Raw genomic sequence first — 14,933 nt, 5'->3', positions numbered from 1 at the left:
CAGGAATCTTTCATTTGCATGCCTTCAACTGCAAAAGTTCCCAAGAGAAACAGCCAAAGGAAGATAGGAGGGGAGGATAAATCAAACTAAAGACGGACAAGAAAAGGGTTACCGAATAAAGATCTGTACTCTGTCAGGTTTGTAAACCACAGGAGTTAACAATTCAAGAGACTGTGCAAGACAAAGGGAACAGGGTTATTACCTGTCCCACTTTGCGAGGGACAGTTCTTCTTTGGGAAGTTATCCTGCCAAAAAATTGTAAAAATGGCAAATGTCCTGAGATTTTAGGAAAAAACTATTTCCTATATTTTGTGTAATAGTTACATAAAACAGTTATTCTGTATCTGAAACACCTAAATGTGATAAGAAACAGAATAAGCAACTAAAATGCTATAGGAATAAGCTTTTATTTAGGCAAAAAAGTTAGGTTCTGCTCTTTGTACTGGCCGTGGGTATGTTTCGGCCTGCAAAATCTGGCGTTTGTACCAAAAATGTCCCACTTTGGGATTTGAACAGGTGGCAACCCTAAAAGGGAAGGAGCTCTGCTCCTATTAATTTAACAAAAAAAAAAAAAACAAAAAAAACAAAAAAAAAAACGAAAAGAAAAAAGTTTGTTCTGCTAAGTTACGCCAAAATTGCAAGTTTGTTCTCAACAGACACACACAAATGTTAGCAATGAATATGTTGAAGTAGGAAATATCACAAATCTGAGGTAAAGATGCTGAAAGGGGGCAGTCAGCCTGAAGAATGTTTTCGGAGACTATGCTGATGTCACTGTGTAAACCACCACTTAAATGTGAACAAAAGATTGAACAAGCACAATGAGAAATGGTCTTGCTTACTCAAGTGTGTGCATAAAAGAACGATGCTGCTTTAGCAAACCATCCCCAATGGGAATGTAGACACTACACAGACTGTAGGATGTTGTAAACACCTACCACAATCATACTGTATAAGTCGTCGATCTGGGAACTGCGTCCTCATGTTGCAGATAATCTGATGTAAACTGTCGGTTCGTTTGGACAACTGCTGGTGAAGAGTCTTCTTGAACATGGCCTCACTGTGCATAAGTGATGGAGGAGGATGGGAGGCATGCATTGTAATAGGTGGGGCCTCCACAGGAGGCATAGCAAATATAAACCTGTAAAGACAGACAAAATCAACTAAAATAGCAACAAGTTTAACAATTACCACTACAAGCCATCTGAATGCGCAAATAACATGGTCAAATTCACATTTATTTTATTGACATCAGTAAACCACACCATGAAATCAGTATACGTTAGCCATATTTAATGACAGCATAAACAGAGATGCATCACTTACAGATCTGTCAGCCCACTCACCTAAATGTTTACCCACATTACAAAAACCTTACTGCCTCAATTAAAATTACACAAAATGCTAACCACACTCAGCCACAGCATTCGGTATACTTTCAATAATGGCATTTCACTCGTGGGGTTCTGATTCTGAAGTTGTTTTTTTACATGTTTAAGGAAGCACACGATTCAAAAAAAGGAGGATAGAATAGGTGAAATAAAGCAGAGGAGCCGTACAGTTGTGCAAGGTACGTACTTGTGAGAAGAACTAATATGACAAAATAAAACTGGTCTTTCAAATAAAGATGTGTGAAAAAATAAAATAGACATACTACAGCTGTAGCAAGTTAAAATGTTTACCTAACTGGTTAAAAGATAAAAGCTGCTGCATTAAACAAGCTCTTTTTCTTGTTCATGCATCTTTTTTTTCTAAGATGTGCAAAATGGTATACGACTGCAATTGTCAGTGTGGAAAGACTGCAGCTTGCAAATAGAACTCAGCCTTGCTTCCTGACTGCACTGCTGCAGTCTGCTGCTTCAAGATTCTGGCTAAGTCACATGACAATTCCGTAATTAAACTGTAGGTTGCTGAGACTCTCTCCCTTTCAGAAAGTATGCAACTGGAAACGGGAGAGCTATAGTTGAAAATTCAAAAAGCTGCAGGGCATATTGTGTGGGAATTTCTAAATTAAAAAAAAAAGGGGAGGGGGGGCAATTTCATAGAGTACCAGAAATACAGATCTACAGATATCTGCTGTGGCTTAGTGGTACTTCATGCAGTATAATGTGTCCAAGGTCTGGGGTTCGAGACTGACAGAGGTGTTTTGGGTTGGGAGGGTGGTCTAATGGTTAAGGTGTTTGCCTTACAAACACAGGGTGCAGGGTTTGAATCTCACAAGGGATAATTGGCTAGGCTTAAAATGGCTCGCAAGGGCAGTTAGCCTAGTACTAACCTACGAACCTATTACTCTTTTGCTTGCTAAAGGATATCCCTGGATGTAGTGTTCAAGCTATACTGCTTGCGAGGACTCTGACATTCCATTTTGGACTTAAAAAAAAACAGAGAAAGTAATGACAGTACACATTTAGCCAGAAGCAGTCAACTTCTTAGTTTAGATGGTTTCCCCTTGGCCATCATGCTTTTTTAATAAATTCCTTTTTTCTCTGACCATTATGTCTATTTATTGCTTTACTTCCAATTTCTTGTGCAAACATTTAAACTGCATAGATATTTACCTGGAAAACAAATCCTTTGAAACTCTAGTTAAAATAAATATGGTAATGTTGAACTTTAATCATTTGTGAGCAATGTTTAACTTGTTAGTGTCAATACATTCTACTTGTGTACCAAAGAGTGAGATGCACATCCTTTAAAGGTGAATGATCAGAGTTAATTGTGACTATTTACTTTTAAGGCTAAGCAGTAAAGCATACTTTTGTGTTTTGGTAGTTTTGAGTAAATGATGGCAACACAGCTTAAAATCTGGTAAAAAGGGACTGATGCTTGAGTGCAACCAGTTAACCCCCCATAGTAAAAAAAAATGTGTGTGTGTGTGTGTGTGTGTGTGTGTGTGTGTGTGTGTGTGTGTGTGTGTGTGTGTCTCTGTGCGCACTACTCCATGCAAGTAAAAACTCTACAAGTTTTAATTACTGTTAGAAACGCTGCACTGAAAAGCACAGGGCTAAGTCTGAGGTTGGTGAAACATTGGAAAGCCAATCTATATAAATTTGATGTACTGCAATGGAGTATTCAAGCAACAGTGCACTGCTTTATATTTTAACGCTTTAGGGCTGAAGTCCATAAGCCTTGTCTATGACATATTAACTGGTGAAAGCAGGTGGGATTATATGCATATCATGTATGAGTTGTCGGCAGCAGCTGAATTAAGTCAGCTCTTCACACTTACCTTAACATCATCTTTGAGAAAAGGTTAGTCTAACATCAATCACAACTGGGAATACCTATTCCATTAGAACCGCACAAGTGGAGGTGGAAATGTTTCAGAGAGGAGAGGTAAAAACATGCAGAAGACTGTCAGAAAGGGAAAAGTTATAAGGGTGTTGGTGACTGGACATTCAGTCACCAAGGGGATCATGAATCCAGGCAAGTCAGACAAGAGAGACAAGACATCAGTGAAAATGGTCTCAAAGATGTGCGATAAAGGAGAACACCCAGAGTTAAGCTGTGGTCAAGAATGCAGACGCTTGTAGCTTACAGCATTAACATGCCAGCATTACATGTTCGTGAAATCCCCACCTTTTAAAAGTTAATAGAACAGCAGGTTTTGCATCAACATGCATTTTCTGAGCAATAAGTAATACTGACTGACTGTAATCCTCAGAGATTTACCAGAAAAATAAGAGAGGAACAAGGCAAACATTGGCTTCTATCAGCTCAACAAGACCCTGGCCAGGCGATCTGCAGTTCTACAGCAGCAGAAAGAGAAGAGAGAGACTTTGGTTTAACTTAAGTACTTTTTTGGCTTGTTTCTTGTTACAAATTGCTAATTCCGCCTAAACGCTCCGTTTCTAGTGTTTATTGGATACTAAAAAGCTTTTTTGCAACTGTTTTATTGTACTTATTTACTGCCTGCACTTTAAATTTGTTTTTAAGCATTTAAACTGTTTTAACTGTTGTAGGCTACACACTCAAGTGCGATAGCCATTTTTCTGTGCCTTAAAGTGTTTATTTTGTATTTACTGCATTAATTTATAAACAAATACAAAAAAACAAAAACAAAAAAAAAAAAAAAAAGCTATCCTACACTTGTTTCTACCTTTCTGAAGCTTGTAGAGTCCAGCTTTCAAAGTTTGCTGAATCCAGGGCTGTATTGTAGTTTCTGTGTTGGCCCATACCTTACTTGAATTTAAGGAAGCTTCTCTGTTCACCAGTGAGAGTGAGGAGCTTTGAGCAGCCTATCTTGTCCCTGTAGGAGTGGTTTTAAGCTCCGAATTTGTAGTTTATTGGCTATTTTGGGCTAATTTCTATCCCTTTTATCTTCCTGCTATAAAACCCCGCTTTTGTGCAGTTGTGCGCACCGCCGGTTAGCTGGGGTTAACCATTCCCAGCTCCACAAAGTCTGCTCCTCAGTTTTTCCCTTACAACTTGTCAGTTTTTCAACCTAATGCACTCAGACCCGCAACTTTCAGCCCAGCACTTGCTCTAAATCTACTGCAGCACTAAGCACTCAACCACTACATCTACCAGAAGGGAATAGTCTTTACACTCCCCTACTTAATCAGGCATGTCCAAGAGACAGCTCCCGGTGTACTCTCCATCCTACATGATGAGCCTGGGCATATTGAGGCAATGCTACAACTGCCTCATGTACACAGACAACCCTCTCCTCCTACCACCAAACACCAACACTTGCGAGAGATGCACTTATACAGCCAATCTACAGGCAAAGCTCTCTCCAACCAAGACTGGAACAGACAGTCAGGAGGAGAAGGTAACAACTTGCAACACCCCACTCACAACACATAGACCAACTAAACCAACACCTCCAAAACCCACACACAGAAACACCAAGACATATACAGAGGTTCTGATTAAAAATCTAAATCTGCCTTGGCAACAGAGCCTCCAAAGCAGACACACAAGCAACCTCCTCCAACCAACACACTCCAACAATACAGAGCCCACAAACTCGGTGAACCGCACAACCACAGCCCATAAGGCAGAACAACATACCCAACACACTTGTGATAGGTGACTAAGCCAGGCACACAGCTGCCCCACTCATCAGGCTTGACAAAGAGAATGTTACTGTCAGCTGCCTGTTGTGTGCCAGAATCTGCCACATAACACATGCACTCAGGTCACTACAAGGCAAGTACAAATATGACTCTGTCACAGTCCATGTTGGTGTAAATGACCCGAGACCTACCTCCCTGGACTAAATGGAAAAGCTCTCCGATCTTGTAGCCCAGGCAGGTATGACCCTAGCCCTGAGTAGCATCCTGCCTTCACCAAAAATGATACCACAGTACAAGGGTAAGATGATCAACTTCAACAACTGGCTAAACTTCTGGTGTCATTCAAAGGGGATCCAGTATCTGCCTGCCTGGGATGACATGCTTGACAGGCCACAATGCTTCACCAGAGATAGCCTGCACCTGTCAACCCTGGGATTCAGAATACTGGCCAAGGCTCTTGCCCGCCCCTATAGTGCCTTTTTTAGGCAAGGCTCAAAAAACAAACCCACTACCATAAGAACTACAGGAAACAAAAAAAAAACTGAGGGCAATGTTATTCAACACTATGAGTCTAAACCTCAAATGCACTCACTCGAGGCACTCCACAAAATGGAGAACACGGATATCTGTGCAGTGACCAAGAACAGGTTCAAGAATCCCGAGAGCACCCCAGCACTACCAGGCTATAACTCATACCACACGTTCCAGCCACAAAACTCAGACCGAAACATTAAGGGCAGAGGAGTGTCCATATTCATCAAGGACATCCACACCTCCAGGCTAGTTGCAAAATACAATGCCTCTGAAATCATCCAAGTGCAACTAAACCAGGGCAAAAATGCATTCCAAACTATAGCTTGCTATAGACCCCCACACACACACACACACACACACACACACACACACACACACACACACACACCATGACCCAGGATGCTCACTCCTCATTCCCGGGGACACTGGAAAAAATGAAGGTCCAACCAAACACCATAATAATGGGCAATTTCAACTACCCATACATCAACTGGGGAAACTATTCTTGTACTAACCCCCCCCTGGCTCAACGATTCCTGGAGTTCATAAACTCTAACGCCCTTGATCAACTTGTCAATGCACCCACCAAGGGCAACAATATTCTCGACCAGGTCCCCCTCACCCCCCAAAGGGCCCATAACTATACCAGATGGTTGTACAGCTCCGGCAATCACAAACACACAGGTAAAAATGGCACTCTCTAAAGCAAAAAACACAGCATCCATGGGACCAGACAACATCCCAGGCTGCGTCTTACACAAACTCCAAAATGAACTAGCCCCCCCACCTAAAACCCATGTTCAACCACAGCCTCGCCACAGGCTATGTCCACAGCAACGGTTATCCCACTCCACAAAGGAGGAACCACCACAGATGCCGGGAACTACAGACCTATTAGCCTGATAAGCCTAGTCTGCAAGGCCATGGAGCGTATAATCATGGAACTAAAACAAAGATATAGGTAACCTCCAAACTCTGGATACTACCCAGTTGTCTCCTAAACCTGGTAGACTTCTTTGAAACAGTTACAAAGGCCAAAGACGAGGGCAAGGTAGTCCACACAGCCTACCTGGACCTCGCTAAAGCCTTTGACACTATCCTTCATTCCGGAATCCTCGATAAACTCACCAACCTTAACATAAACCCTTACGTCATGAGATGGGTGGCCAACTGGCTCACGGACAGAATCCACACAGTAAGAGTTGCTGACTCCAGATCAAACTCCAAACCAATGACAAGTGGAGTACCCCAGGGTTCAGTCCTGGGACCCCTCCTGTTCGGTATATATTTCTCTGAAGTGCAAGCGAGCACCAAAGGTCTATGGCTAACCAACTTCGCAAAGGACTGAAAACTGGGTGCCATTACTGATTCCCCTGCCGAAATAGATATCCTGCAAAAGGGCCTCACCAAGACTGACACCTGGTGCCAAAATCATTGCCTCAAACAAAATGCCAAAAAGTGCATTGTTATCCCCCTTGGCAAGAACATGGTACCCATGAATTACCAAATAGGAGGAAGTTCACAAAGTGTGATAGGAGACCTTGGGACCCAAGTGGATAGTAACCTCTCCTTAGATAACCACATTGCCACAGTGGTCAGATAATCATTCACATGGCCCACAATCACTAAAGGGTTCGCATCTAGAAACAGAGAGTCATCGTTCTCCTCTATGCATCACTTATCAGACTCCTCACTGAATACAATGCCCCATTCGGGATGTACCTACAACAACTTGAGAGGCCCCAAAAGTATCTCACCCAGAGGATCGCTGGCCTCAAACTACTGCCCTATGCCGACCAGCTCAAGAAACTCAAACTCTCCTCAGCCGCATACTGCTTACTCCGAGAAGACCTCTGCCTGACATACACAACTATGTCAAACCCGGAATTATTGGACATACTCCACTTGAAGAAATCCCAGTCTCACCGAGCTACACGCTCTAGGGACCTAAACCTCACCAATACAATAAATAGGACATGCTGGAGGGATAGATTAGTGTCCCAGAGACATCCTAAGCTCTGGAACAAGATTCCCATCCACATCAAGCAGAGCTCGTATTGGCACTGTTCAAGAAAAACCTTGAGTGGATGGGTGATAGGAAATTCAACCCTGGGATTATGTCTGGGGCACTGCTCGATAGGGGGGCAGGAATTTAGTACATGGGTGGCAAAAGCCAATACACTGTTGGCTAAGTTTGTTTTAGCACTCAGGCTGATAGCCTAGTACCTACCTATAAAGAATCAGGGTAGTTACAAAGTAAACAGAGCAAAGGGCTTTGCATCACGGTGCATTTTCTGAATGATAAGTGGTATTAAACTTGAATATCTGTCATTATTGACTGACTAAACTCCAAATGATTTACTGGACAGAAAAGAAAAATAAGCTGAACGGCAAAAACAGGAAGCAAAAAGCACGCACATTTCACAAAATCGGACAACTGTAAACATGTTTTGTTAAGGTTTATGCTCATTTTAAAGGGTGAGGAGCACTACGTGTGGGATATTCTGCAAAAATGGACAACTGTAAAACATAAAATTTTATGCTCAATTTAGGTTCACAGGTAGGTACTAGGCTATCTGCCCCAAAGGCATTTATAAGCCTAGTTGGAATGTGTTGGCTTTTGCCGCCCCCTTAGATTAGTTCCCTGTGCATCTGTCCAGCAGACCACTGAAGTGATCGCCGGGGTAAACTTTCCGTTTCCCATCCACTCGTCAAGGTATCTCTTGAAGAGCGTTTGTGAGGAGTTCTGCTTAACGCAGATTGGAATCTTGTTCCAGAGCATGGGAAGTCACTGGGACAGGAATCTATCCCTCCAGCACATCCTATTTATTGTTGTGGTGAGGTGTAGATCCCTAAACCGTGTGGCTCGAGGGGATATGGTTTTCTTTAGGTGGAGCATGTCTACCAGGTGGGAGGCTGGCATAATGGTTAAGGTGCTTAACCTTAGAAACACACGGTGCAGGGTTTGATTCTCATATGGGGTAATTGGCTAGGCTTAAAATGGCCCACGAGGATAGTTAGCCTAGTACTAATCTAGGAATCAATTCTGGGTTGGACATGGCCTTGTATGTCAGGCAGAGATCACCTGTGAGTAGGTAGTATGCAACAGAGTACAGCTGGAGTTTCTTCAATCGAGCTGCATAGGGCATCTGTTTGAGGCCAGTGATCCTCTTGGTAAGGTACTTCTGTGGTCTTTCCAGCTGTTGCAGGGGTCTTGTAAGGTACATCCCAAATAGGGTGTTGTACTCAATGATGGGCCTGATGAGTGATGCGTTGAGGGGCACAATGACCTCTTTTGATCTGGATTCAAACCATTTTGCGATTAGGTGGGCCACATAGAAGGATTTTCTAACCACTTTGGCAGTGTGATTATCAAAGCAGAGAATACTATCTACTTGAGTCACCAGATCCCTTATTTCGTCTTCTGTATTTAGGGGGCTACCACCTATGTGGTAATTTGTGGGTACTTTGTTTTTTCTAAAGGGGATGACTATGCACTTTTTGGCATTTAGCTTGAGGCCATGGTTTTGACACCAGGTATCTGTCTCAGTGAGACCCTTTTGGAGGATGTCGGTCTCAGCCAGAGAGCCAACTATAGCGCCTAGTTTGCAGTCGTCTGCAGACTTGGTCAGCCATAGTCCTCCTGTGCTTGCCTGTACCTCTGAGAAGTATATGCCGAACAGGAGGGGTCCTAGGACTGAGCCCTGGGGAACGCCACTTGTAACCGGTTTAGTGTCAGACCTAGCTCTTGCAAATCTTACCATGTGGGTTCTGTCTGTGAGCCAGTTGGAAACCAATCTCATGACATAGGGGTTTATGTTTAGGCTGGTGAGCTTGTCTATAATACCAGAATGGGAAATGGTGTTGAAGGCCTTTGCGAGGACTAGGTAGGCTGTGTGGACCACCTTTCCCTCTATAGCCTTGGTAACTGTCTCAAAGAAGTCCACCAGGTTAAGGAGGCATGATCTGCACTTAAAGCCGAACTGGGTAGGGTCCAGTGTTTGGAGGTTCCCAATGTCCCTGTTAATGAGATCCATGATGATGAGCTCCACAGCCTTGCAGACCAAGCTAATCAGGCTTATACGGCGATAGTTCCCTGGGTCTGTTGGTGCTCCACCTTCGTGGAGCGGAATAACCGTTGGTGGTGTGCCACTCTATGGGCACGTAGCCTGTGGAGAGGCTGAGTTTGAACAGTGCGTTTAGGTGAGGGGTTAGTTCAGCTTTGAGCTCATGCAGGACGCAGCCTGGAACACCGTCCGGACCCACTGATGCTGTGTTTTTGGCTTTGGAGAGGGCTGTTTTAACCTGAGTGTCTGTGATTTCAGGGGCACTACATTCTTCTGGTATGATTATGGGCCCTTTTGGGGGTGAGAGGGGGGTGAAGTTTGCACTGAACCTGTCTGCCAGGATGTTGGCGATATCGGCTGGTTCAGTGTATTTTGTGCCATTCTGCACCAACTCCGAGCAGATCTGGGAATTTCCACTTACATTCTTGAGACAGCTAAAGAATGCCTTGTGGTTATCTTTAGAGTCCTTGGCAATTTTTCTTTTGAAGCTAGCCTTGGATGATTTTATGAGGGATCGTAGTTTCTTGCTGATACTGATCAGGGATGTCTTCTCCTTTTGGGATTTTACTCTCTTCTGTACTAGTTTCCTCCTTCTATTGTATAGCTTGTTTATGGCAGGGGTCAACCAGACTGGTTTACTTTTCTTGGAGGAGTGAGTTTTGGTTTTGCTTGGGATAGCACAATCCATGCATTCTTGTAGGTGCCCGTAGAGTGCATTAGTAAAGGATTTTGCAGCTTGGGCAGCATTATCCTTTAGCATGGGGGATTTGAAACTTTCCACCTCGGTCTTAAGTAACGCGAAGTTTGCTTTTGAAACGTTTTTCACGATGGTTTCTTTGACCGGGGGTGGGGGCAGTATGTGGATATCCAGAGTGATTAGTTTATGGTCAGATCTAACCAGCGAGGGGGTTGACCTCCGGTGTGGAACACCTGTCGCCCATGTGGCTGATGACCAGGTCCAATATGTTGTCACCTCTGGTGGGGGTGTTGACCAGTTGATCCAGGACGTTTGAGTTTATAAATTCTAGGAAATGTTGGGCAAGAGAGTTAAGTACTGGAGTAGTTCTCCTAGTTAATGTTGGGGTAATTGAAATCATACAATATAGGACCTTTATGTTTCCCAGTGTTTTCAGAAATGCGGAATGGGTGTCCTGGGACATGGTGGGTGATCTGTAGCAAGCTACAATTTGAATTGCAGTTCTGCCCATTGTTAGTTGCACATGGATGATCTCTAAAGCATCGTGCTGTGCCACTAACCTGGATGTGTGGGTATCCTTGATGAATATAGATACGCCCCTGCCTTTTGTATTTCAGTCTGGGTTTTGTGACGAAATGTATGGCATGAGTTGTAGGCTGGTAGTGCTGGGGTGCTCTCTGGAGCCTTAAACCAGATTTCTATTACTGCGCATATATCGATTTTCTCCATACTGAGGAGTGCCTAGAGTGCATGCATTTTGAGGTAAACAGTACTAAGTGCTTGACAAGGGTGAGTTTGTCTACTTAAAGGTTAACATGGTAGACATCACCAGATAATATTTTAACAAACAACAACTACTGGTGATAAAGTTTAGAAAGTTACGGCAACAGCAGACAACTACCACACTACACCATTGCCCTAACATTCTAAACAGCATGCAAACACATTACCCTGGTCCAGTGCTCTTCATTACTGCCATAAGATGAAGAGGAAGTGAACAATATGATGAGCCATGGGAATCCTGACATGTGTGTAGACCGTCACAGGAGACAGCAGAGATGGCAACAAGTAAGGTTATAGGGGTGGCCCTGAGATGTCAGGAGAGGAGGTAGAGGTAGCATTCTCACAAAGGTTACCAGTCCAGCAGCCAGCAAAAACAAAAGAAAAAAATAATTAGGGGAGTATAATGACTGGCTGCAGCAGTGGACGGGGTGGGGGTGGGGGGTTGTTAGGACTGGGAAGATGATGGGGGAGGGACTTGGCAGGCAGATCAGCTCTATGCAAGGGGCGGCAGCAGGGACAACTGTACTTCAATCACTGAGAAGGACTTTTCCAATGCTAAAAGAAGAGTTGTGTAAGACCTTACCATCACCTTAGATGACTTTCTCTTCCATGCTGCAGTATTCATAAAGTACAGTTGTGTACACATACCATAACGTAGATGTTAGAGTGTATTCACTGTTGCAGTCATCACACTTGGTTACCTGCCTGCAGGTAGCAGTCAGTCGGCCCGAATACCAGAGTCTTGGGATTTCTGCGTCGGATGCTGTCACCTCATCCATGATGTCAGGGGTATAAAACATGCAGCCGATGCCATTACATCAAATTATCTTGCCCCAGATGTCAGGAGCCCCCCAAAATAGGAAGCAATCAAACTCCAGTAAAAAGTAAATGCCATTTCCATTAGATATGGCCAAAAAAAGAGGATAGGTAGAAAGTATAGAAAGACAGGGGGCTGGAGGGAGGGTAACCAGGACTGCAACAATGAATACACTCGAACATCTACATTTATGGTAAGTGTACACAGCTGTATTATGTTCTTCGTGTTTCACTGTTGCAGTCATCACACTTGGGTGGATTCCCAAAGCTGAAGAAGAGTCGAGGCAATCAAGAAGAGTTGGGGCTGGCTAGTATGTGTTGCAGGACTGCTGTTGCAAAACCTGTCCTGGATTTGGAAAAGATAGGCAGGGCAGATGGTAATGCCTGGTGATGGTGTGTACAGAACTCCAGGTAATAGCTTCCAGGATATCCCTGGTAGGGACCCCCTGAGAAATTCTGTAGAGGTAGATGTTGCCCTAGTGGAATGAGGCCTAACCCCCTGAGGGGTTGGTTTCCCATGGTGCTTGTAGCAGAAATGGATGCAGTGTGCTATCCATTTGGAAATGGTTTCGAAATGGCCTTGCCTTCTGCCCCTGAAGGGCTTAGTCCTATCAAGGTAGAATCTGAGCTGTCTGTGCACATCCAAGGAGTGTAGGATCCTTTCCCCTATATTTAGAGGATTAGGGAAGAAAGTTGGCAAATGGATGGATTAATTGACAGCCACACTGGACACAACTTTAGGCACAAAGGAAGTGTTAGTCCTGAGAGAAACCCCATCAGCATGGAAAATAATGAAGGGTTCCACAGCCACAAGTGCTTGTAGCTCAGACACTCTCTAGCTGAAGCGATGGCCAGAAGGCAAGGCAGTTTTCCAAGAGAGGAATTTTAACTCGGCTGACGCAGCAGGTTCAAAGGGGGGGAAGCGTGAGCTTTTCCAGTACAAAGCTAAGGTCCCAAGCATGGGTGGGTGCTCTCCTTGGTGGCCTTAAGTTGTTTGCCCCTCTCAGGAACTGTTTGATAAGAGGGTGAGAGAAAGACAGGTGGCTCAGTGTCGTAATGAGCCAAAATGGCTGAGGCATGTATCTTAATGGAGGAGGAGGACAGGCCTTTGTGGAGATCTGTTAAGTAATCCAAGATTAAAGGTAGGGAGGGCAGAGTTGTCTCCTATCCTTTAGATTGAATCCAGGAGCAGAACCTTTTCCACTTACTAGCACAGGATTTTCTTGTACTGGGTCTTCTGGCTTCAAGAATGATGTCCAGCACCTGCTTGTTTAGGGTTGCTGGGGAGAATTCAAGAAATAAGCCAGGCTGCCAGATTTAAGGTTTGCAGTTGTACATGCAAAATCTGTCCCTCCTGCTGAGAGAGCAGGGTTGAGTTCTGTTGTGGGTGGCAGCGGTAACAGGCTGCTCAGGAGTGGGTACCAGTGCTGGCATGGCCAGTCTGAGGCAATCAGAATTGTGCATGATCTGTCCTGTCTTATCTTGAGTAATATTCTTGAGAGAAGGGGCAGAAGGAGAAAGGCATAGATTGAGAGAATTACCCACTGAAAAGATAGGGCATCGACTTTCCCGGCCCTGCTGTGAGGATTCCTGGTGTAGAATTTGCTGAGCTGGTGATTGTATGGGGAGGCAGAGAGCTCCACCTCTGGGGTCCCCCATTTCTGAATCAGAAGGTTGAGGGTGCTGGGCTCCAATTGCCACTCATGTGGGTCGAGGAGATTTCTGCTTAAGTCTGCCAGTGAGTTTTGTTTGCTTGGCAGAAACTGAGCTTGCAGATGGACTTGCATGTCCAAGGCCTTGTCCCACAGGGCCATGGCTAACCTGCAGAGTGGGTTCTGCCCTGCTTGTTGATGTACCACATAGATGTGGTGTTGTCCGTTTTTATTAGCAGTTGTCCTGGAAAGAGTAGGGATCTGAAAGCTGTCAGGGCTATCTGCACAGCTAGCATCTCTTTTTGGTTGATGTGTGGATGAATTTGACTTGGGCTCCAGTGGCCCTGAATGCATTTGCCGTCCATGTGAGGTCCCCAGGCACAGTCTGATGCGTCTGTGGTTAGGGTCTGGACATAGTGGGGTTGAGAAAAGGGCAGTCCCTTCTTGTGGTTGCATGCTTCTGCCCACCAAAGGAACTCTGTCCTTAGACAGGGTATGATAGGAATGACTGTTTCCAAGTCCTGACAATGTTGGCACCAAAGACTTAAGTACCATTGACGTTTCCTCATATGCAGTCTTGCATATATAAATAGCAGTATACATGAGGCCATGATCCCTAGGGCCTGCAGTATTTTTCTTGCAGACAGCTGGGTTCTGGTGGCTGTTTGTTTGAAACAGGCTGTCAGATAGACTTGTTTTTCTGACGCGAGGAACGCCATCTGGGATGTTGTGTCCAAGCTTGCTCCCAGGAATACAAACTTTTGACTGGGTACCAGTTTTGATTTATTTTCGTTGATGGTGTACCCCAAGGAGTGAGACGGTGTTTCACAAATGTCAGGTGCTGCAACAGCAATTCCTGACTGTCCGCCTGAATCAGGCAATCCAAGTACAGGTACATTTGGATAATTCTCTGCCTGCAGTAAGCAATGGCTGGAGCCAGGAATTTTGTGAAAACTCTAGGTGCAGTAGATAAGCCAAAGGGAAGTGCAGAGAACTGATAATGCATAGATCCTGCCCTGAAACGTAGATACTTCCTGCATGACTCTCTTATGGGGATGTGCAGATAGGCTTCTTTTAAGTCTAGGGTGAATAACCAGGCATCTTTGGCTAGCATAGGAAGAAAATGTTGCAAGGTAAGCATTTTGAATTTTGGTACCACCAGGAAGGTGTTGAGAATTGAAAGATCCAGGATTGGGCGCCAACAAGCCCTCTTTCCTGGGTACCAGGAAGAATCTGGAGTAGAATCCTGGACCCCTCTGTTCTACTGGAACCAGCTGAATAGCTCTGATATTGAGCAGGGAAGCTACTTGGCTTTGAGCCTCTGCCCACTGGTTTGGAGGAAGGTCTGGAAACCCACTTGGGG

The 14,933-nt window shown here is 44.5% G+C and overlaps 1 protein-coding gene across 1 annotated transcript in view; it reads right to left on the bottom strand.

Annotated features, from left to right (window-relative positions):
* The window catches only part of LOC122814504 (Snf2 related CREBBP activator protein), a 3,617,155-nt gene that overhangs the window by 449,154 nt on the left and 3,153,068 nt on the right, over positions 1-14,933 (bottom strand). The window contains exon 22 of the mRNA XM_044087079.1: positions 939-1,141. Within this exon, the coding sequence (XP_043943014.1) occupies positions 939-1,141 (203 nt within the window). The remainder of the gene's footprint in view (positions 1-938; positions 1,142-14,933) is intronic.

Source organism: Protopterus annectens, chromosome 10.part0 (assembly GCF_019279795.1).
Source record: "Protopterus annectens isolate FY-2018-M chromosome 10.part0, PAN1.0, whole genome shotgun sequence".
In the NCBI taxonomy this organism is placed as follows: Eukaryota; Metazoa; Chordata; order Ceratodontiformes; family Protopteridae; genus Protopterus; species Protopterus annectens.
The sequence above is the reverse complement of the archived record's forward strand: the minus strand, read 5'-3'. Positions and strand labels throughout refer to the sequence as shown.